We start from the raw sequence: 19,829 nt of genomic DNA on the forward strand, positions 1-19,829 counted from the left end.
AGAACCCGAAGAAGAGGCCAACGGCGGAGAAACTGCTGCAGGTGAGCGGGGAGCCGCTGAGGGTTCTGTGAGAACCGGGTCCGTCACATCTGTTATGAGGAACCACGTTCCACCGTTTCTTTTTATTACCTTCGCATTGAAAATGCCGGAAGGTTATGTCTTGATCGCCGTGTATTTATTTATTTATTTGTATGCGTGTTATTCGCAAAACTCAAAAAGTATTGAACCGAATCGCATGAAATTTGGTGGGATGATTGTTTATTATCCGGGGACCAGTTGATTAGATTTTGGGATCGATCGGGTCAAAGGTCAAGGTCAAAGGTCATGAACAGGTCAAATATTCTTGAATCACATGGAATTTGGTGGGATGATTGGTTATTATCCGGGGACCATTTGATTAGATTTTGGGATCAATCTGGTCAAAGGTCAAGGTCAAGGTCATGGAAAGGTCAAAATCTTTTTTTTACCATAGCACGATACATTTTTGTCCAATTGGCATGCAACTAATGCCAACATGTTCATAAGTCAATGCCCAATCTTGTGATATGCGAAGGTATGCGCTCTACCGAGTGCCCATTCTAGTTTTTTATGTTTTACTATTCGGACCCTGAGATGTTGCGCAAGACACCAGAAAAAAAGTGATGATGAAAATGTAGCTTAATAAAACTCTCTCTCTCCCCCTCTCTCGCCCCTTTCTCCCTCCCTCTCTCCCCTCCTTTCTTCCTCTGTCTTTCCCTCCTCCTTCCCTCTCTCCCTCCCCCTCCCCGTCCCTCCCTCTCTCTCTCCCCCCTCCCTCTATCTCCCCCCTTCTCTTTCTCGCGCTCTCTCTCTCTCCCCCCCTCCCGTCCCTCCCTCTTTCTCTCCCCCTCTCGCTCTCTCCCCCTCCCCTTCTCCCTACCCCCTCCCCCCTCTCTCTCTCAGCACCCCTTTGTGTCGCAGCCCCTCAGCCGGACGTTGGCCATCGAGCTGCTGGACAAGTCCAACAACCCCGACAACAGCACCTTCAACGACTTCGACGAAGACGACCCTGAACCCGAGGTAACCTTTGACCTCTCGGGCCTGAGCGGAGAAGTCTGATCATTGTTCATTGATTTTGTGTTCCTGCTGGATCTCTCCTCGTTTCCTTCCCTCCTAATCGTTCACTTCTTCCCCACCTCCGGCACACGTGACTCATCTTTCTGCTTGTGTCCTTCTTTCCTTTCCTCGCCTCCTCTCGTTTCACCCGTCTCCCTTTTTTTCCTCTTCCTTTTTGTAGCGCTTCTCCTCTCTCTTCTCCTTCTTCCTCCTCCCCCTTTTCTTTTCTCCCATCTCCCTGTCCCCTCCTCCCTTCCTCTCCCTCTTCCTCAGTTTAAGTACAGGGGTCACTTCCTACCCATAAGCCCCGGTTCGCGGTCCGTAGGAAGGTACCGGTCGGGTCTGCGGTGATGTCGCTCTTAACAGACAGTTTGGGGGCGGAGCCTCAGAACCGAATGAGTGGAGCTTTGCATCAGTGTCTCCGTTCTTATTGGTTATTGATTAGTTTTATATAATCCTAAACGCAATATTACGTAATCACGGTTTTAGTTACATTTGGTCCATTAAAAAAAAAAAATCAGCAACATGTTTTATATGTTTATTCACTTTATTTCCAAGAGTTACAACGAGAAGATCGATGTTATATGATCTATATTATTAACATATTTGTATATTATATATGTAATATATATATATGTAATATGTATATATATATAAATAAACAGTATTTGGCAATTTTTGTAAAAAGATATCAAAGAAATGAATACAAAAATGTCTCTTAAAATTATTTATTTATTGCATAATAATAACGTGAGCTTCATATTTACTGTAATATGTTCTCATAAATTTTTTAAATTATACAATATATAATATAGAATAATATAATGATAAAACATGTCAAACTTCCCTTGTTAGTTCCCACTGTATTAATATATAAAACACACTCACGACATTACCACAGCGGCTCCGTTCATTCTGGTTCTGTTGGTCCAGAAAAATAGATGGCTGCCAGAGTATGACATCATCACCGCCCTCCTTTAGAGTAATGCATCTGTAGCCTCCTGTATGACGGTACATATAATATGTAGTAATATATAATGTAGCTATCACGGTGCAACTTTGACAGTTGGAAAATTGGAGTATCACAAAATATTTGGTTTATTAAATGTCTTCGAAAATACTAAAATACTGAAGAGATGCCTCCATTGTTTTATCATTCTTTATGTAGACTTTGAGGGCATTCCTTTTTCTGAAATATATATATGTATGTATATATATATATATGTATGTGTATATATCTCTATATATATATATATATGTGTATATGTATGTATATATTTATATATATGTGTATATATATGTATGTATGTATATATACATATTTATGTGTATATATTAGGGCTGTCAATCGATTTAAAAAAAGTAACTAATTAATCGCACATTTTGAAATTCATTAATCGCGATTAAAAGTTTTTTTCTTCTTCTTTTTAAAGACCAAACTTCACACAGAGCTGTGTTTTCAAAGAGGCTCCTACATATAAAGTGCCAGCGAGGTATTTAATATTGTGGATGATAAATTGTTTCTTCAGTGAAACATCCAGATTAGTAAAAAAAAAGAAGTATATTGAGACCCCATTGGTCCTGTCATCTTTACCACTGAACAGCAGAACCAGTGGCCTTGGTAACTGACTGACATTCACATATGTCACGTTAACCCTCTGGAGGCTGGGGGCATGTTCTCCATTTTACAAAAAAATGTAAATTCACCTTTTAAAGGCGTTTTCATATGACACATACCCACGTGTTATACATAAAACATTCCAGAACAATCTCAGCTCTATATAATGAGGCTCATTGTCCTCGCGCCGTGTTCTCTGGTTCTCTGACTGACAGGCTGCTAATGAGCCTCACCTGTGAGGTGGGAGGTCCTTTGTGATTTACTGAGTGTTCATTGGTTGTTTTTTTCGCAAAATGTTGACAGACAAACGGATTGACCAATCACGGTGAAGGTTTCGTGTGACGAGTTCTTTCCGCGCCGTGTCCCCCGACACGTCGCCCCTCCGTTCCTCTGTGTATCAGAGGAGGAGACGGGAGGAAGGAGGAGCAGGAGGAAACCCGACTGATTCATCCACGAGTTTAAACTGATTTCTGCTCCTTATTTTCGCCGAGAAATAATTGTTTTAAAAACGGAAACAGTGTTAAACCGTACTGCCGCGGTTTGACACTCGGTTTGAGTGTAAAAACTTCAACGAACACCGGAAGTAAACACAGTTGCGTTAATTGCGTTAAAATATTTTAGTGCGTTAATGCGGCCAAATTAATCTCATAGATTAACGCGTTAACGCTGACAGCCCTAATATATATATATATATTTACAGAAAAAAAACAGCTGTGAGCCCACAGATATAAAATATAATATGATCAGAAATTAATTGATCATTTAAAGACCTTTTTGGGTGAAATGTTTCTTTTAATAAGAGGACAAGGTGACAGAAACACAGGCTACAGGTTGCATTATGAACAAGGTGTGTGTGTATATGTGTGTGTGGGGGGGGGGCTTGACATGTCAGTTCTGGAAGCCATCTCCATCGCCTGTCGAACTGACCGTTTGTGTTATTGAAGAACTTTATCTGAAGGTTTTGGATTGAGGAGTCTGGTTTCCAGCATGGTTTGAGGTTGCCGTGGTTACATGTCGTTGTTTTAGCTTCTTTTGATAAGAAAGTTGAGTTTGAATACGTCTGTAACGCGAAGCGGTCAAATAGTTCACGAGAATAATAATTGCTCATAATGTCTCCAGGCAAGGTGTGTTTTGGTTGTTTTGCTGTGTCATCAAATACCACCCACTGGAAATAACAGACGGTGTGTGTGTGTGTGTCCACCATGTGTTGACTCCTGTGTGTGCTCCTCTCTCCTCGTAGTCTCCCATCTCCGTCCCTCATCGGATCCGGTCCACCAGCAGGAGCGCCAGAGAGGGGAAGACGCTGTCGGAGATCAACTGTGAGGTCACGCACGAGGTCGACGAGGTCGGAAGGTCAGACAGGAACTAACGAGCCTTTATGTCCTCTCCTCCTCCCTCCTCTCTCCTCTCTCAGTTGGTCAGGTGAAGTTTGATCCCCCGCTGAGGAAGGAGACGGAGCCTCACCATGAACCGGTGAGTTTATGAGAGAGAGAGAGAGAGAGAGACAGAAAGAAAGAAAGAGAGAGAGAGAGATACACACACACACACAGAGAGAGAGAGAGTTTGATCCGTCTATGTTGGTCCACGTCGGCCATGGGTGGGGGTCAAGACTCTGGGTGTGGCCTCTCCTGTCGGGTCAGTGGGAGGAGCTCTATAGCATTGAAACGCTCTGTTGAACAGGAGGACTCGCCCCCTGGTGGTCAGGAGAGAGAATGCAGCTTTAACACATGAAGCATAGACTTATATACAACCAGAGGAGTCGCCCCCTGGTGGTCAGGAGAGAGAATTCAGCTTTAACACATGAAGCATAGACTTCTATACAACCAGAGGAGTCTCCCCCTGGTGGTCAGGAGAGAGAATGCAGCTTTAATACATGAAGCATAGACTTCTATACAACCAGAGGAGTCGCCCCCTGGTGGTCAGGAGATTGTTTTTCTCTACAGTAAAGCTGGTTCTGTTCTTCTTCATTGCTTTAAAAACTACTGACATGTCGGGACGGTGCAGCAGGCTTCAATCACAGCGTCTCGTGAAAGTCCTCCACTCCCTCCCCAGGGCTCCAGACTGCGACCAAATGGTCGCATTTTGCGCCTAAAATTAGACACAGTGCGAGTAAATTTGTCATCAACTCGCACATGCGCGACCAGTAAATTAGCAGATTTTTTTTTTTTTTATTACATATTTTTGTTGCTTACAAACTTGTTCTACACTTCAGCCCACTATAGTTAGCGGTAATGCCTGAATGACTGGTTTGCTAACCGACATTAACTCCAGAAGAAGAAGAAAGGAGACGAAAACCGAAGAAGAAGGCTGGCCTGTGTGTGAGAGGGGGGGGGGGGCTAATGTGTGAAAAGAGGCGCACCGCAGCGGAGACGCAACGAGGGCGAGGGCCGCAGAGTGAGAGGTCAGAGGGGATCTTCACCACCGAGCGGCGTCCCCCGAGTTGAATCTCTGGGTCAACTCAGCCGACTCTCACATGTCTGCCCCTACAGACTGATGCTCACGGTAAACACATTCCATCAGGAGCGCGAGGATTTTGATAAAGTTAGCGGAAGGATTTAAGTGACAACATCCGGTTTTGCAAAGTTAGCGGAAAGAACCACGTGAAACAACATCCGTTTATCAAAATAAGATGTCGACAAATCATATACGAACATATAAAAGTAAACAATGAACTGATGTTGTATCTTTATAAATCGTTTCTGAGATTTAGCTTAAATTATGCTAACATTCAAACATTTTTACTGGACCAAGGAAGAGTTTATAAAAATTAGTCAGACTTTTGTATGTTAAGAAAAGTCCTGTATATAGATTTCCCCAAGAGTTCCAGGAAATGAATGATGCAGATGTGTTCCATACATATCTGAAATCCCCTACAATAGCAATCAAACAATTTTAATGTATCAATTAGGATATTTTTCAAAGTAAAAGTCCGAAATGTTTAAAGAAATCGGTAATTTCTTTAATGTTTGAGTTGCTTTATATATGTATTTCCTCATAGTCCTCATAGCAATAATGCTACACAATAAATAGAATGCTTCAATCGACACCGTGATCGGTGATCGGTATTATCGGATCGGCAGATACTGATTTCAGTGATCGGTGATCGGCACCAAAAACCTGATCGGTGCATCTCTAGAAACCAACAAATGTTTTGATTGGCCACATCGAAGTGCAACATGCACATGCTCACGGTATGTTTTCCCTTAAAATATGTTTGAACTCAATACAGTAACTTCTGAAGAGTTCTCTGTTGTGAATGTTTTGCAGTTCGTGAAGGCAAAAAGGCATAAGATTGTATATTGTCAAATTATTTATCAGTAATACAGTAAAAATGATGGGAAAACTTTGCAAGTCGATTTATAGTGTGTCAGGGTTTTTCCTGCAGAGAAATTTGGGCGCGCGCCTAAGCCGTTTTCCCGAGCGCCTAAGGCAAAAAAAAGGATGAAAATTACAGAGTGGCGGGTGGAGATTTCACCCTGTTCTAATGGTAGGGGAAACACTGGAGTTGATAAGCGTGTCTTCTTGTCTGATCAATACACAACTGTGAGGTGCGTGAATGGACAGATCGGCCAGCTGCTGATCACTCACTCAACAGCTCGACCTGCATGAATAGACGGTGCAGCGCGCAAACATTTTTTTTGGGGAGCACCGAAGACCCATTTTGACCCAGGAAAAACCCTGTAAGTGCGCCCCTAAATTTTCTGCTTGCGCCCCTAAAATTTTAAGTTAGGGGCCACTGTGCTCCTAGTAAAAAAAGTTAGTCTGGAGCCCTGCTCCCTCTCTTTCCTTTGCCCTTTGAACTCGGCCGAGGAGGAAGTCCTGAACCTGAATCGATTCTTCCATCGGTTTAGATTCATGTTGTGAAACAGACGTTCATCTCCATTTGTCATTCAGTTTCTTCCTCTCCTTCAGAGTGAGTCTCTCTCTCTCTGCCGTGTGCTCAGTATCTCTCCGTCCTTTCAGGATTCCGGTGCTACGTGTCGCATTTAAAGAGTATTACCTCTTAATATTGTTATCTATCAACAGCAATTTGTGGCATCTTTGCTCAAAAGAGACTCTAACAAACACAGATGGTGCAAATAGTCTTCATACTAAACACTCTGGGCTGAAGGCTGTGGAGACGTTTAGTTGTCTGAGTTATGAAACGGGTCATTGAACGCCCCTCTGGTAACATGAGGTCATGTGACCGTGGTGGAGTTCCTCTATAGGCTAACATGAGGTCATGTGACCGTGGTGGAGGGAACCAGTGCAACGCTGACTTCCTGTTTGACTACATAAATATCTAAATGAACCTTTTTATTGTTGAAGCCTCACGTAGCACCAGTAATATATTAATCCCATTTATTAATTAATGTTTTTTTCTGATTTTTTAACTGCCCTCCTTCAATCTGCTCCTCTTCTCCTGGGATTAGCTTTCCCTCTTCCTCCTCTTCCTCCTCCTCCTCTTCCTCCTGTCCTTGCTGATCCTCTGACATCCGAGCCCCGTTGTTAGCCTCCCTCCATGTCTCCACCCGTCTCCCCTCCATCAGTCCAGGTTGATGTATTAACTGAGGTCTCTCTCTCGCTCTGTCTTGCTGACCAGTGTGAATCTGAGCCCTATCTGGACTGTGTTGAGGAGCTCTACCATACCGCGAGATCTAATCTGGTAGTACTCTTTCTATCTGTCTCTCTCTCTCTCTCTCTCGTCCCTATCTGTCATCATCTCTTTTTAACACCTCCTGTCTTAATCTCTTCATAATATTTATCTTTCGTTCGTAATCTGTTTTCTGAAGGATGAGTTTGTCCTTTTTGGCTCTCGTGCTTTCTGAGCCCTTACTGTCTCCATTTATTTATGTATTTCATTTTGCAGACTGCCTATTGTTTCTGCTGCTTCGTATTTTATTTATTTTATTTTATTTATTTATTTTATTTATTTTAAAAACATTACAATTCTTTTTAAATTACATTTTTTAATGTTTAAAATGTATTTTATTTTCTGTCTTATTATTTTTGTATTAAATAAATAAATAAAACATGTTTATTTTATTTTATTTTATTTATTTTATTTATTATTTATTTTATTTATTTATATCCACAGTTAGTTTTGTTCTGTCTATTCTGCTCCATCTTTCTACTTGTTGTTCTCTTTCCAGCCTCACTAACTGTTGTAGTTGTCAATGGTTACAATAGTCCTTTGTGGTGATGTTGTTCTTCTTCATCTTCTTGTTGTTGTTGTTGTCGTCACATTGGCACAAAACACACATTCACACAAACAAACATAACAATCAAACTGGGTCGTTTTGACTCAAAATTGCTATTTAATGGAACATTTAAATGACATTTGAAATGAGTCTGATTGACAGAACCTGCAGATTCTGCCTTTTTTTTAAACATAAAGTTTTGTGCAAAACAGAACAACAGGGACAACGTGAACACTTTCTAAACATCCACACGTGTGAACAGCGTCTCTCCGTCCTCTAACCTCTCTCCGTCCTCTCGTCCACCAGAGCGAGGCCTTCTCTCCGTCCTCTGTCCGTCCCTCTGCATGCCCGCTGCGTGGCGCCGGCGTCTCCCTGAATATGTTTGTGTGACACGATGCTGCGTTCACATTGTGGCTTGGTGTAAACTGCAGGAACATTAAACCCCACGAGTAGAGTCCCGATCCCCCCCAGCTCCCGTGAAGGAGGCGACACTTTGTCTGACCCACGGCTTCTCCTGTAGCTGAGAGGTGTGCATGACGCTTGAAGAAGGGTGTCTTCTCTATTGCCTTTCCAAAAAACAACTGCAACGTTATAGGTTACGTTATAGGTTACATTATAGGGTTATAGGTTACATTATAGGGTTAAAGGTTACATTATAGGGTTACTATGTTACATTATAGGGTTATAGGTTACATTATAGGGTTAAATGTTACATTATAGGGTTACTATGTTACATTATAGGGTTAAATGTTACATTATAGGGTTACTATGTTACATTATAGGGTTATAGGTTACATTATAGGGTTAAATGTTACATTATAGGGTTACTATGTTACGTTATAGGTTACATTATAGGGTTAAATGTTACATTATAGGGTTACTATGTTACATTATAGGGTTATAGGTTACATTATAGGGTTAAATGTTACATTATAGGGTTACTATGTTACATTATAGGGTTAAATGTTACATTATAGGGTTACTATGTTACATTATAGGGTTATAGGTTACATTATAGGGTTAAATGTTACATTATAGGGTTACTATGTTACATTATAGGGTTATAGGTTACATTATAGGGTTAAATGTTACATTATAGGGTTACTATGTTACATTATAGGGTTATAGGTTACATTATAGGGTTAAATGTTACATTATAGGGTTACTATGTTACGTTATAGGTTACATTATAGGATTACATGTTACATTATAGGGTTACTATGTTACATTATAGGGTTAAATGTTACATTATAGGGTTACTATGTTACATTATAGGGTTATAGGTTACATTATAGGGTTAAATGTCACATTATAGGGTTATAGGTTACATTATAGGGTTAAATGTTACATTATAGGGTTACTATGTTACATTATTGGGTTATAGGTTACATTTATGTTACATTGTAGGGTTATAGGTTAGATTATAGGGTTACTATGTTACATTATAGGGTTATATGTTACATTATAGGGTTAAAGGTTACATTATAGGGTTACATGTTACATTATAGGGTTAAAGGTTACATTATAGGGTTATATGTTACATTATAGGGTTATAGGTTACATTATAGGGTTACTATGTTACATTATAGGGTTATATGTTACACTATAGGGTTAAATGTCACATTATAGGGTTATATGTTACATTATAGGGTTACTATGTTACATTATAGGGTTATAGGTTAGATTATAGGGTTAAATATTACATTATAGGGTTATAGGTTACATTATAGGGTTAAATATTACATTATAGGGTTAAATATTACATTATAGGGTTATAGGTTAGATTATAGGGTTAAATGTTACATTATAGGGTTATAGGTTACATTATAGGGTTATATGTTACATTATAGGGTTATAGGTTACATTTATGTTACATTTATGTTACATTATAGGGTTATAGGTTAGATTATAGGGTTAAATGTTACATTATAGGGTTATAGGTTACATTATAGGGTTATAGGTTACATTATAGGGTTATAGGTTACATTTATGTTACATTTATGTTACATTATAGGGTTATAGGTTAGATTATAGGGTTACTATGTTACATTATAGGGTTATAGGTTACATTATAGGGTTACATGTTATATTATAGGGTTACTATGTTACATTATAGGGTTAAAGGTTACATTATAGGGTTATATGTTACATTATAGGGTTATAGGTTAGATTATAGGGTTATAGGTTAGATTATAGGGTTACTATGTTACATTTATGTAACATACCGTAGGTTAATAGGTTACATTATAGGGTTATAAATTACATTATAGGGTTAAATGTTACATTATAGGGTTAAATGTTATATTATAGGGTTACTATGTTACATTATAGGGTTAAAGGTTAGATTATAGGGTTATAGGTTAGATTATAGGGTTAAAGGTTAGATTATAGGGTTACTATGTTACATGTATGTAACATAGGTTAGATTATAGGGTTCTAGGTTACATTATAAGGTTACTATGTTACATTAGAGGGTATAGGTTAGATTATAGGGTTAAAGGTTAGATTATAAGGTTACTATGTTACATTTATGTAACATTATAGGTTACATTATAAGGTTACTATGTTACATTAGAGGGTATAGGTTAGATTTATGTTACATTATAGGGTTCTAGGTTACATTATAGGTCCATACCAATGGAAGCTTTGAATGTCGGTCGTCATATTTCATGACGTCGTCATGGTAGAACAAAATATATGGTGCTGAAGTTTATGTTTTCATTTTGCCTCCTCTGGTCCCTCTATGAAATAGACGTTGCCTCATTTTCGAGCGCCACGAGCCAAAAAAAGGTTTCAAGAAAAAACTGGTTTAACACCAAATACACACATGTAGCAGGGAGCTCAAACACGCCCCAACCTGCTCAGCTTCACCTCTTCCCACGGTCATCATGCGACAGACCTTTAGGCCACAATGTGAAGTCAGATCTTCTCACATGGACACGGTGCTCACCTGTTGGGGGAACGGCCGTCGGGCCAGGTTTACTGGCTGTTTCTTTGCACCCGGCAGCCATTTGATTCATTTAACCGGGTTTCAGTTGTTTAGCTGAAGCCTCTTCATGTCCACTGGGAGAAATCAAATGCAGTAGCGCCTCCTTCAGGGACACGGCTGTGTGTGTCTCAGGAGTAATGGCGTCTGTTTGTCTCGTAGGACTTGCATCTGGAGTACGGACACGATTCTCCAAGTCTGATGGGAGGAAGCAAGTAAGTCACTTCCTGTCTGGTTGTCTCTTTTTTTCAAAAAGTTCTAATTACCTTCGCATTGAAAATGCGGAAGGTTATATTTTGATCGCTGTGTATTTATTTATGTGTATGCGTGTTACTCGCATAACTCAAAAAGTATTAAACCGAACCGCATGAAATTTGGTGGGATGATTGGTTATTATCCGGGGACCATTTGATTAGATTTTGGGATCGATCGGGTCAAAGGTCAAGGTCATGAAAAGGTCAAAATCTTCTTGAATTGCATGGAATTTGGTGGGATGATTGGTTATTATCCGGGACATAGCGCAGTCAATTTTTATCCAATTGACATGCAACTAATGCCAAAATGTTCATAATTCAATGCCCAATCTTGTGATATGCGAAGGTATGCGCTCTACCGAGTGCCCGTTCTACTTCTGACAGTATTCAGTAGAACGTGTGATCAGGACGCCATGTTTCTCTAGTCTCTGATCACGTTTAGACCAGTGGTTCTCAAACTTTTTCGGAGGAAGAAAACAAATTCATACGGACACTCTTAAATAATGCTTGATTTCGAGCTTTTATTTTGAAGGGCAACAGCAGAAAAGGCGATCTCACGGAGGCGCGATGTGGCGAGTCTCCGAGAGTCTTGGCCCTCGCCTGTTACTGCGTAACATAAGCATAGACACTTCCGTGTCAATGCTTATGAATGACTTTTATGTCTGTGTACTTTGTAATACGTGAAGTTCTCAATAAACGTCTATACGCCATTCAAGAGAGGCTATAAGGCTGTCTCTCTCCCTCCGTTAGGGAAATCAGACCATGCCGCCATTTTTCTGCTTCCGGAGTATAAACAAAGGATCGCGCGGGAAGCGGTAGTGACGAGGAACGTAATGCGGTGGTCTGACCAATCAGAGGCTGAGCTACAGGACGCTCTGAGTATTGTCGACTGGGACATGATCCAATCCAGTTCCAGTGACGTCAGCGAGTTTGCGGAAGTAGCAATGAGCCTCATAGCAACGCTAACGGACACCATCGTCCCCACGGTAAAAGTTAGGGTCTTTCCTAATCAAAAGCCGTGGGTTGATAGATCCATCCGTGAAGCTGTGAACGCCCGTACTGCTGCCTATAACTCCGGTCTTGTATCCGAACATGGACGAGTACAAGGCAGCGGTCTATGGACTGAGGAGGGCGGTGAAGAACGCCAAAAGGAGGTACCGAGACAGAGTGGAATCACAGATGGAGCAGCGACACCAGGCGCCTATGGCAGGGGCTACGGACTATTACAAACTACCAGAGCAGACCCGCGCAATGGTGAGTGCCGACGCATCCCTAGCGGACGACCTGAACTCATTTTATGCACGGTTTGAGGCTAGCAACAACAGCGCTAGCTCGCCGACTAACAACAACACCGTAAGCGAAGCCGAGGTGAGTTCTACCGCTGGGGATGAACACACACTCTCTGTGACCGAGCACAGTGTGAGGAGGGCTCTGTTGAGGGTGAACACCAGGAAAGCTGCAGGTCCAGATGGCATATCTGGGCGAGTACTGAAGACCTGTGCTAACCAGCTAGCTCCAGTGTTCACCACAATATTCAACCTCTCCCTGGCTGAGTCCGTGGTCCCCGCCTGCTTCAAGAGATACACTATTGTCCCTGTGCCCAAGAATGCTTCTCCAGCATGTATGAATGACTACCGACCGTGGCCCTCACCTCGGTGGTCATGAAATGCTTTGAGAGGCTGATAAAGGACTACATCTGCGCCTTCCTCCCTTCCTCCATGGACCCGCTGCAGTTTGCTTATCGCCCAAACAGATCCACGGATGATGCTGTCTCCCAGGTACTGCACACCACACTCTCTCATCTGGACAGCCAGAGGGGGCTATGTGAGACTACTGTTCATTGATTATAGTTCAGCTTTCAACACCATAGTCCCTCCAGACTGGCGGCAAGCTGATTGAGCTGGGACTGAACACCCCCTGTGTGCTTGAATCCTGGAGTTCCTGACGGCCAGGCCACAGGTGGTCAGGGTGGGCAGACACACCTCCAAATCCTCACCCTGAACACAGGATCCCCCAGGGTTGCGTCCTCAGCCCCTACTGTACTCTCTGTACACACATGACTGTGTGGCCAGGTTCAGCTCAACACCATCATCAAGTTTGCGGATGACACAGTGGTGGTGGGCCTGATCTCCGACAACGACGAGAAGGCCTACCTGGAGGAAGTTGCTGATCTGTCACTCTGGTGCCAGGACAACAGCCTCATCATGAATGTCACCAAAACTAAGGAGCTGATTGTGGACTTTAGGAAGGTACAACAACAGAGGACGACTCACCACTGGGGATTAACGGGACTACTGTGGAGAGGGTGAGCGGTATAAATACCTGGGAGTCCACATCACCGAGGATCTGACATGGTCAACAAACACAGACACTCTGGTGAGAAAGGCAAGGCAGCGCCTCTACCACCTCAGGCAGCTGAGGAAATTTAAAGTTTCCCAGAGGATCCTTCAGTCCTTCTACTCTGGAGCTGTAGAGGCGTCCTGACAGGAAGCATCACAGCCTGGTTTGGCAACTGCTCCGCTCAGGACAGGAAGGCTCTGCAGAGAGTAGTGCGTTCGGCTGAACGCACTATTGGAACTACACTCCCACCCTGCAGGACTTGTACACCAGGAGGTGCAGAACCAGAGCCGGCAGGATCATGAAGGATCCTCACCACCCCAACAACAGACTGTTTCAGCTGCTGCGGTCAGGCAGGCGCCTCCGTAGTCACGCTGCAAGAACAGAGAGACTGAGACGGAGTTTCTTTCCTCAGGCCATCAGGATTGTGAACTCCGACCTCACCAGGACCCCCACATAGACCCACACAACTGCCCCTCTTAGGCACACACACACACACACACACACACACTTACTGTAAATATTGTGTTGTTTTTTATTTGTAAATAGTGTGTACTTGTTGCCCTTGCACATTCCTGCTGAGCATTGCCACTTTCATTTCACTGCACACCCTGTGTGTGTATGTGACAAATAAAACATCTTGAATCTTGAATCTTGAATCTTGAAATAAATAACATCTTAATTTCCCCTTACGCCCCAAAATGTGAGAACCACTGGTTTAGACTAACAGGAGGAAGGCTCGTAACGTTAGCTCGCAACGTTAGCTCGCAACGTTAGCAGCATCGCTAACGAAGAACCGGCGAATGGTTTACTTCGGTGACATGATGATGCGTTCAGGCTCCTCTCAGTGAACATGAGTACTGGGCAGAACGTTACCATGTCATCTTGAAACATTTGATTTTTTTAGTGATTATAATTATTACGTATAATTTTTCTTTTCAGGAGTCTCCTCAAATCGGTGGAGGAGGAGCTTAAGCAGAGGTGAGTCAGGACGGCCGCGCTCAAAATATCCCGATTCACCGAAGGGCCTCTTGATTGGCCGGTGTTCTAGCCACGCCCCCAACCCGCCCACCACCCGCCAATCATCGACTAATCGAGCCAATCACGCGCCACTAACGCTGTCAAGACTCCGGCTGTCACCGCGCTCTGCTTTCTGGATTCTTCTGTTTTGTCTCTTACGTTCATTTTTTCCTCTCTGGCTTGCTTCACGCTTTGGGGAAAAAAGGGCTGCTGCAGAGCACGGCTTGAACACACACACACACACACACACACACACACACACACACACATGTGCGTGGTGATGCAGTCTTCCTGCCAAAGCTGCAGCTCAAATCAATGTTTACCGTGTTGGTGTCTGGTGATCTCGATCCTGTTGATTTGAACGCATCATATTCTGTTTGGATATTTGACGAATTTAAAATGAAGTTTATTTAGGGTTTTTTGTGTCGTTTGATGACGGATGTGAGATTTAATCATTACCTGTCACTAGTTTACAGACCTGGGTATAATGTTTCATGAGTAATATCAGCTGGATGGCACACATGGCCAATAGATTCACTTTTTATATTATTCGTTTACAATGTAACAATCTGGAGAATATGTTGTATTCTTCGACGTTATTCCTCTTGATTCTTAAATAACATTGTCCGAATGCTACAAATATAATATAGTATACATGTACAGTGATATTAATACAAAATATGTGCTTTAAAGTTGGTGTTATGTTTTTAAAATAAAGCCAAATCACTGTTATTTTTTTATTTAATATGCAGCTTTTAATAGATTTTTTTAAAAGACTTACTGTGAAAGGCAACAGCAGGAAGTGTTGAGTCTCAGATCAGAAGCCTATAAAACAGGGAGGAGCCTAACGGACTGGTTAGAGGCGTTCGGGGTTCAAGGGTCAGAGGTAGTTTGTGGATGAAGCTTCACTCAGATCTCCCTCCCTCCTTCTGTCCTCCTCCTCCTCCTCTTCCTCCTTATGTCATCCCTTACCTCCTTTGCTTGCTCCCTTAATCCCTCCCTGTCTCAACCCCCCTCTATTTCTTTTCTCCTCCCCGTCCTACTATCTCCACCTCCTCTCCCAGGGGCCACGTGGCACACTTAGGGGATGATGATGATGATGAGGATGATGATGGTGCAGATGATGATGAAACTCACACTCAGTAAGTTGCCTCCAGTCGTAGAGCCGGAAGCTTTCCTCCCTCCTCCCTCCTCCCTCCTCCCTCCTCCTGTTTATTTTGTATTACTTTTATTTTTTTCCTGCACACGGGCGAGGAAGAGGAGGAGGAGGAGGAAGGCGAAGGCTTCCGGTCTTTGCCAAAAGTTTCATCAACGTATCTCTGCAGCACGCCCGCCATCACACTACACACGCTACACACACCACACAGGCTACACACACACGCGACACACACTACACACACGCGACACACACACGCCACACACACCCGTGTTAGTGTGTGTTTTCTGCGCCGCTATTTCTGTGTGAAGTGATCGCTACTCGCCAAACCCCCAACACTCTCTTCTTCTTCTTCTAACTTCAGCCACTAAACTCATAACTTTAAATAATATTACGTGTTAAAATGATACAAATCTTTATTACCTGAGTGATGAGATGTGAGCTCTGCCCGGTGACCCCCGTGACATCTCATCTGCTGCTGCCTTGTTTTGTTCTGCACTCGCCATCTGTGTGCCTCCTTGCTGTGTGTGTGTCTGTGTGTGTGTGTGTGTGTGTGTGTCTGTGTGTGTGCGTGTGTGTGTCCTCTCCTGCCTGTGCCGTTCAGCCTCATCGTGCAAATGTCTGCGGCGGACCAGACTTATTTTTTCCACTGCAGGCAGAAAGTAGTGCTGACACACACACACACACACACACACACTCACAAAATATCCTAAAGTCTCTGTGAATGTAAGCGCTGGTCAAGAGTGTTGTTATTATTATTATTATTATTATTCTGGTTAACAAATACAAAATAATTCAAATTTTTCTTATTAATATATATTTTTTGTATATATTGTGCATATATTTTTTATAGTAAAGTATTGTAGTATTTGTCGTATTTGAATCACACTTGACTGACCTCAGCGCTTCTATTCTCAGAGACTTTACACTCCATCGGTAGTCTCTCTCTCTCTCTCTCTCTCCCCCCCTCTTCTTTTTTATGCCGAATCTCAAACGTTCTCTTCTCTCTCTCCAGTAAATCGAGCACCATCATGAGGCCGACGGTCCCGCCTCCTCTTCCTCCAAAGGTAAATAACTAAATATTCAATATTTAAAGAGTCAGTTTTATCTGTACACGTGAGAAGACATGTTGCATTGTGGGTAATTCCGTTTTCTCCTCTTCCTCCCTTCAGCCCCGGGCGATCAGCTCGCCGCAGAAACACGACGACAGCGAGGGCGGCGGCGGGGGCGGGACCATCAAGCGCTGCCCGGAGACGGCGAGCCCGGCCCGGGCCGCCTCCTCCAACGTGCCCCCGCTGCGGCCCCCGCCCCCCAAGCTGCCCCCCCACCGCCGCAGCAGCCTAGGTAACGAGAGCCCCAAGCGCACTGAGGTGGCGGCGGAGGCAGCGTCGGCGGCCGTGGAGAGCGCGGCGGCGGCCCCAGAGGAGGATGATGGGAGCTTTAGGCATTTCTGGGAGTGGCTCCACACGCCTCACACTGAGGAGGAGCTGGAGGAGGCGTGGGAGGTGCTGAAGGAGGGGAAGGAGGAGCAGGATAAAGAGGAGGAGGAAAAGGAAGAGAGTAAGACGTGGTAGAGCGCTAGCGTCCCCGTTGTCCCCGTTAGCCGGTCCTCCACCAGCCATTAATAACTCTCCATCAGCCCCGCTCTATATCAGTGTGTGTCATGTATGTGTGTGTAGCTGGTTGTTTAATCTAATCAACCCCCCCCCCCACACACACACACAGACCCACACACACACACACACAGACACACACACACAGACCCACACACACACACAGACCCACACACAGACCCACACACACACACACATCCGCTCTGTTCAGCTTCTCATTATTTCATTTCAATGTGTTTCCAGTTTAAAGGAAGACTTAAATACTCTGAACAACAATCTGTGTATCACTCAGTGTGTTTACATGATGGTATCATTCTCATCTTGCTTTAGTCGGACTATGCTATCTTTTGGGGGATCAGCTGTTATCCCAATATACATGGCAGTGAGTAATTTGAATCATTGGCCTTTGAAAGCATGTCATATCCGATACGATAGGCGGCGCTGTTTTCATTACAACTCGTGGTGATGCAGCCATTTCCGCTTGACCTCTTCACCACCACCAACAACAACATTTGGAGAAAGATGGCGAACAGAGAGCGAGGCGAAGCTACATCCTTCTACTATTCTTCCATGGTGTTAATAGGAGTACAGCGAATGCAAATGGCGCTATTGGCTGAGTTGATAACGGAGAGAAGACGCCGTCAAGGTACACGGAGAATTTAATTTATCGTCTCTTTCGACTTCCGGGTCACGACATGGGAGGGAGGGCGGCGGGATCTCGAGCATGCGCAAAGACGCAAAGTCCAGTTCGAATCGAATTCAGAGTTACATGCCGCGAGAGTCGAATTATCAACTGGATCGGACCGAGCTATCCAGGGGTGTTAATCGGACCGAAGTCGGACCGCACATAGTCCGACTAAGGTGTTTACATGAAATGGATAATTCGATTTCAGTCCGACTAAGCCAATAATTCGATTGCATGTAAACGCACTGAGTTACAAAGTTCTCTTCAAGAGTTGGAGGTACCTGATGACTGAAAGGTCCGTTGGGGGGTGAAGTCTTCCTAAAAGAACCCACCAGAACCAGTTCGGTTCTCTCTGTCGATGGAAGCTGAACAGAACCGAACCAACGTGGTTCTCATCCGGAGCTTCAGTCACTAAACATGTGAATGTCCTTTATAATCTCAGTGTGTTGGTCTGCTTCACCTGGGGGGGGGGGGGGGGGGGTCCTTTAGAACCCGGGGGGTTCTTTAAGAACAGGTTGGGTTCCTTTAGAACGAGGTGGGTTCTTGGTCTTTATCAGAGGAGGTTTGACGCCAGGGTTCTTCACTCCGGAACCAACCAGTGGATGGATATTGGTGGATGTTGATGGGTATTGATGGATATTGATGGGTATTGATGGATATTGGTGGATGTTGATGGGTATTGATGGGTATTGATGGATATTGATGGGTATTGGTGGATGTTGATGGATATTGATGGATATTGATGGGTATTGATGGATATTGGTGGATATTGGTGGTTATTGGTGGTTATTGGTGGTTATTGGTGGTTATTGGTGGTTATTGGTGGATGTTGATGGGTATTGATGGATATTGATGGGTATTGATGGATATTGATGGGTATTGGTGGATATTGATGGGTATTGGTGGATGTTGATGGATATTGGTGGATGTTGATGGGTATTGATGGATATTGATGGGTATTGGTGGATGTTGATGGATATTGATGGATATTGGTGGATGTTGATGGATATTGGTGGATGTTGATGGATATTGATGTGTATTGGTGGATATTGGTGGATGTTTATGGGTATTGATGGATATTGGTGGATGTTGATGGGTATTGATGGGTATTGATGGATATTGGTGGATGTTGATGGGTATTGATGGATATTGATGGATGTTGATGGATATTGATGGATATTGGTGGATGTTGATGGGTATTGATGGATATTGGTGGGTATTGATGGATATTGGTGGATGTTGGTGGATGTTGATGGGTATTGATGGATATTGATGGGTATTGATGTGTATTGATGAATATTGATTAGGGCTGCAACAACGAATCGATAAAAATCGATTATTAAAATAGTTGGCAACGAATTTCATTATCGATTCGTTGTGTCGCGCGATTATTACGGCGCTCAATAAGTCACGGAGTATAAACAAAGTTGAGTTGAGCGCAGAGCGGCGCAGGAGAAACAAGAGCGGAGCGGAAGGAGAGGAGAGACGGAACGCTGCGTTGTTAGAGCCAATCAGCGCTGAGCTGCTCCTCTGTTTGTGAATCTAATTGGCTGCTGCTGCTCACGTGACGCTGGATGCGGAAGTCCTTCACGTAGTCGGAGACATTCACGGAGCGGAGTGCGCCTCAGGGTGACGTTATGAACCCAGACACCAGGGCGCTACATGTTACGACGTGTGTGGCATTTCCACAAGAGTATAACGGAGAAAACGTGGTTATTTATTCCGTGGCGGATAGCGGAACATATTTTTCCACGGAGAAAGACAACAGAGATAAGACACGACGCTGTGAGCGCTGCGCGTGCAGACAACATTTAACGGAGCGGCGCAGCACGTGAGCTCTGATCGTGTGCTCTTTTCATGAAGTATCGATACTAAAAATATGCTAAATCACATCGTTTTTAACGTA

At 43.4% G+C, this 19,829-nt stretch overlaps 1 protein-coding gene across 6 annotated transcripts in view; it reads left to right on the forward strand.

Annotated features, from left to right (window-relative positions):
* LOC130207452 (mitogen-activated protein kinase kinase kinase kinase 3-like) overlaps window positions 1-19,829 on the forward strand; it is a 39,985-nt gene that overhangs the window by 11,383 nt on the left and 8,773 nt on the right. For 2 of the 6 annotated variants that reach the window (XM_056436074.1, XM_056436075.1), the window contains exons 11-20: window positions 1-41; window positions 922-1,038; window positions 3,933-4,011; window positions 4,107-4,165; window positions 7,275-7,337; window positions 11,021-11,073; window positions 14,392-14,430; window positions 15,534-15,611; window positions 16,641-16,692; window positions 16,798-17,185. The exon at window positions 1-41 is cut by the window's left edge and continues 41 nt beyond it. In XM_056436074.1, the coding sequence (XP_056292049.1) occupies window positions 1-41; window positions 922-1,038; window positions 3,933-4,011; window positions 4,107-4,165; window positions 7,275-7,337; window positions 11,021-11,073; window positions 14,392-14,430; window positions 15,534-15,611; window positions 16,641-16,692; window positions 16,798-17,185 (969 nt within the window). The remainder of the gene's footprint in view (window positions 42-921; window positions 1,039-3,932; window positions 4,012-4,106; window positions 4,166-7,274; window positions 7,338-11,020; window positions 11,074-14,391; window positions 14,431-15,533; window positions 15,612-16,640; window positions 16,693-16,797; window positions 17,186-19,829) is intronic. The other 4 variants (XM_056436078.1, XM_056436079.1, XM_056436077.1 and 1 more) reach the window with 3 other exon arrangements.

The sequence above is a fragment of the Pseudoliparis swirei genome, chromosome 17 (genome assembly GCF_029220125.1).
Source record: "Pseudoliparis swirei isolate HS2019 ecotype Mariana Trench chromosome 17, NWPU_hadal_v1, whole genome shotgun sequence".
In the NCBI taxonomy this organism is placed as follows: Eukaryota; Metazoa; Chordata; class Actinopteri; order Perciformes; family Liparidae; genus Pseudoliparis; species Pseudoliparis swirei.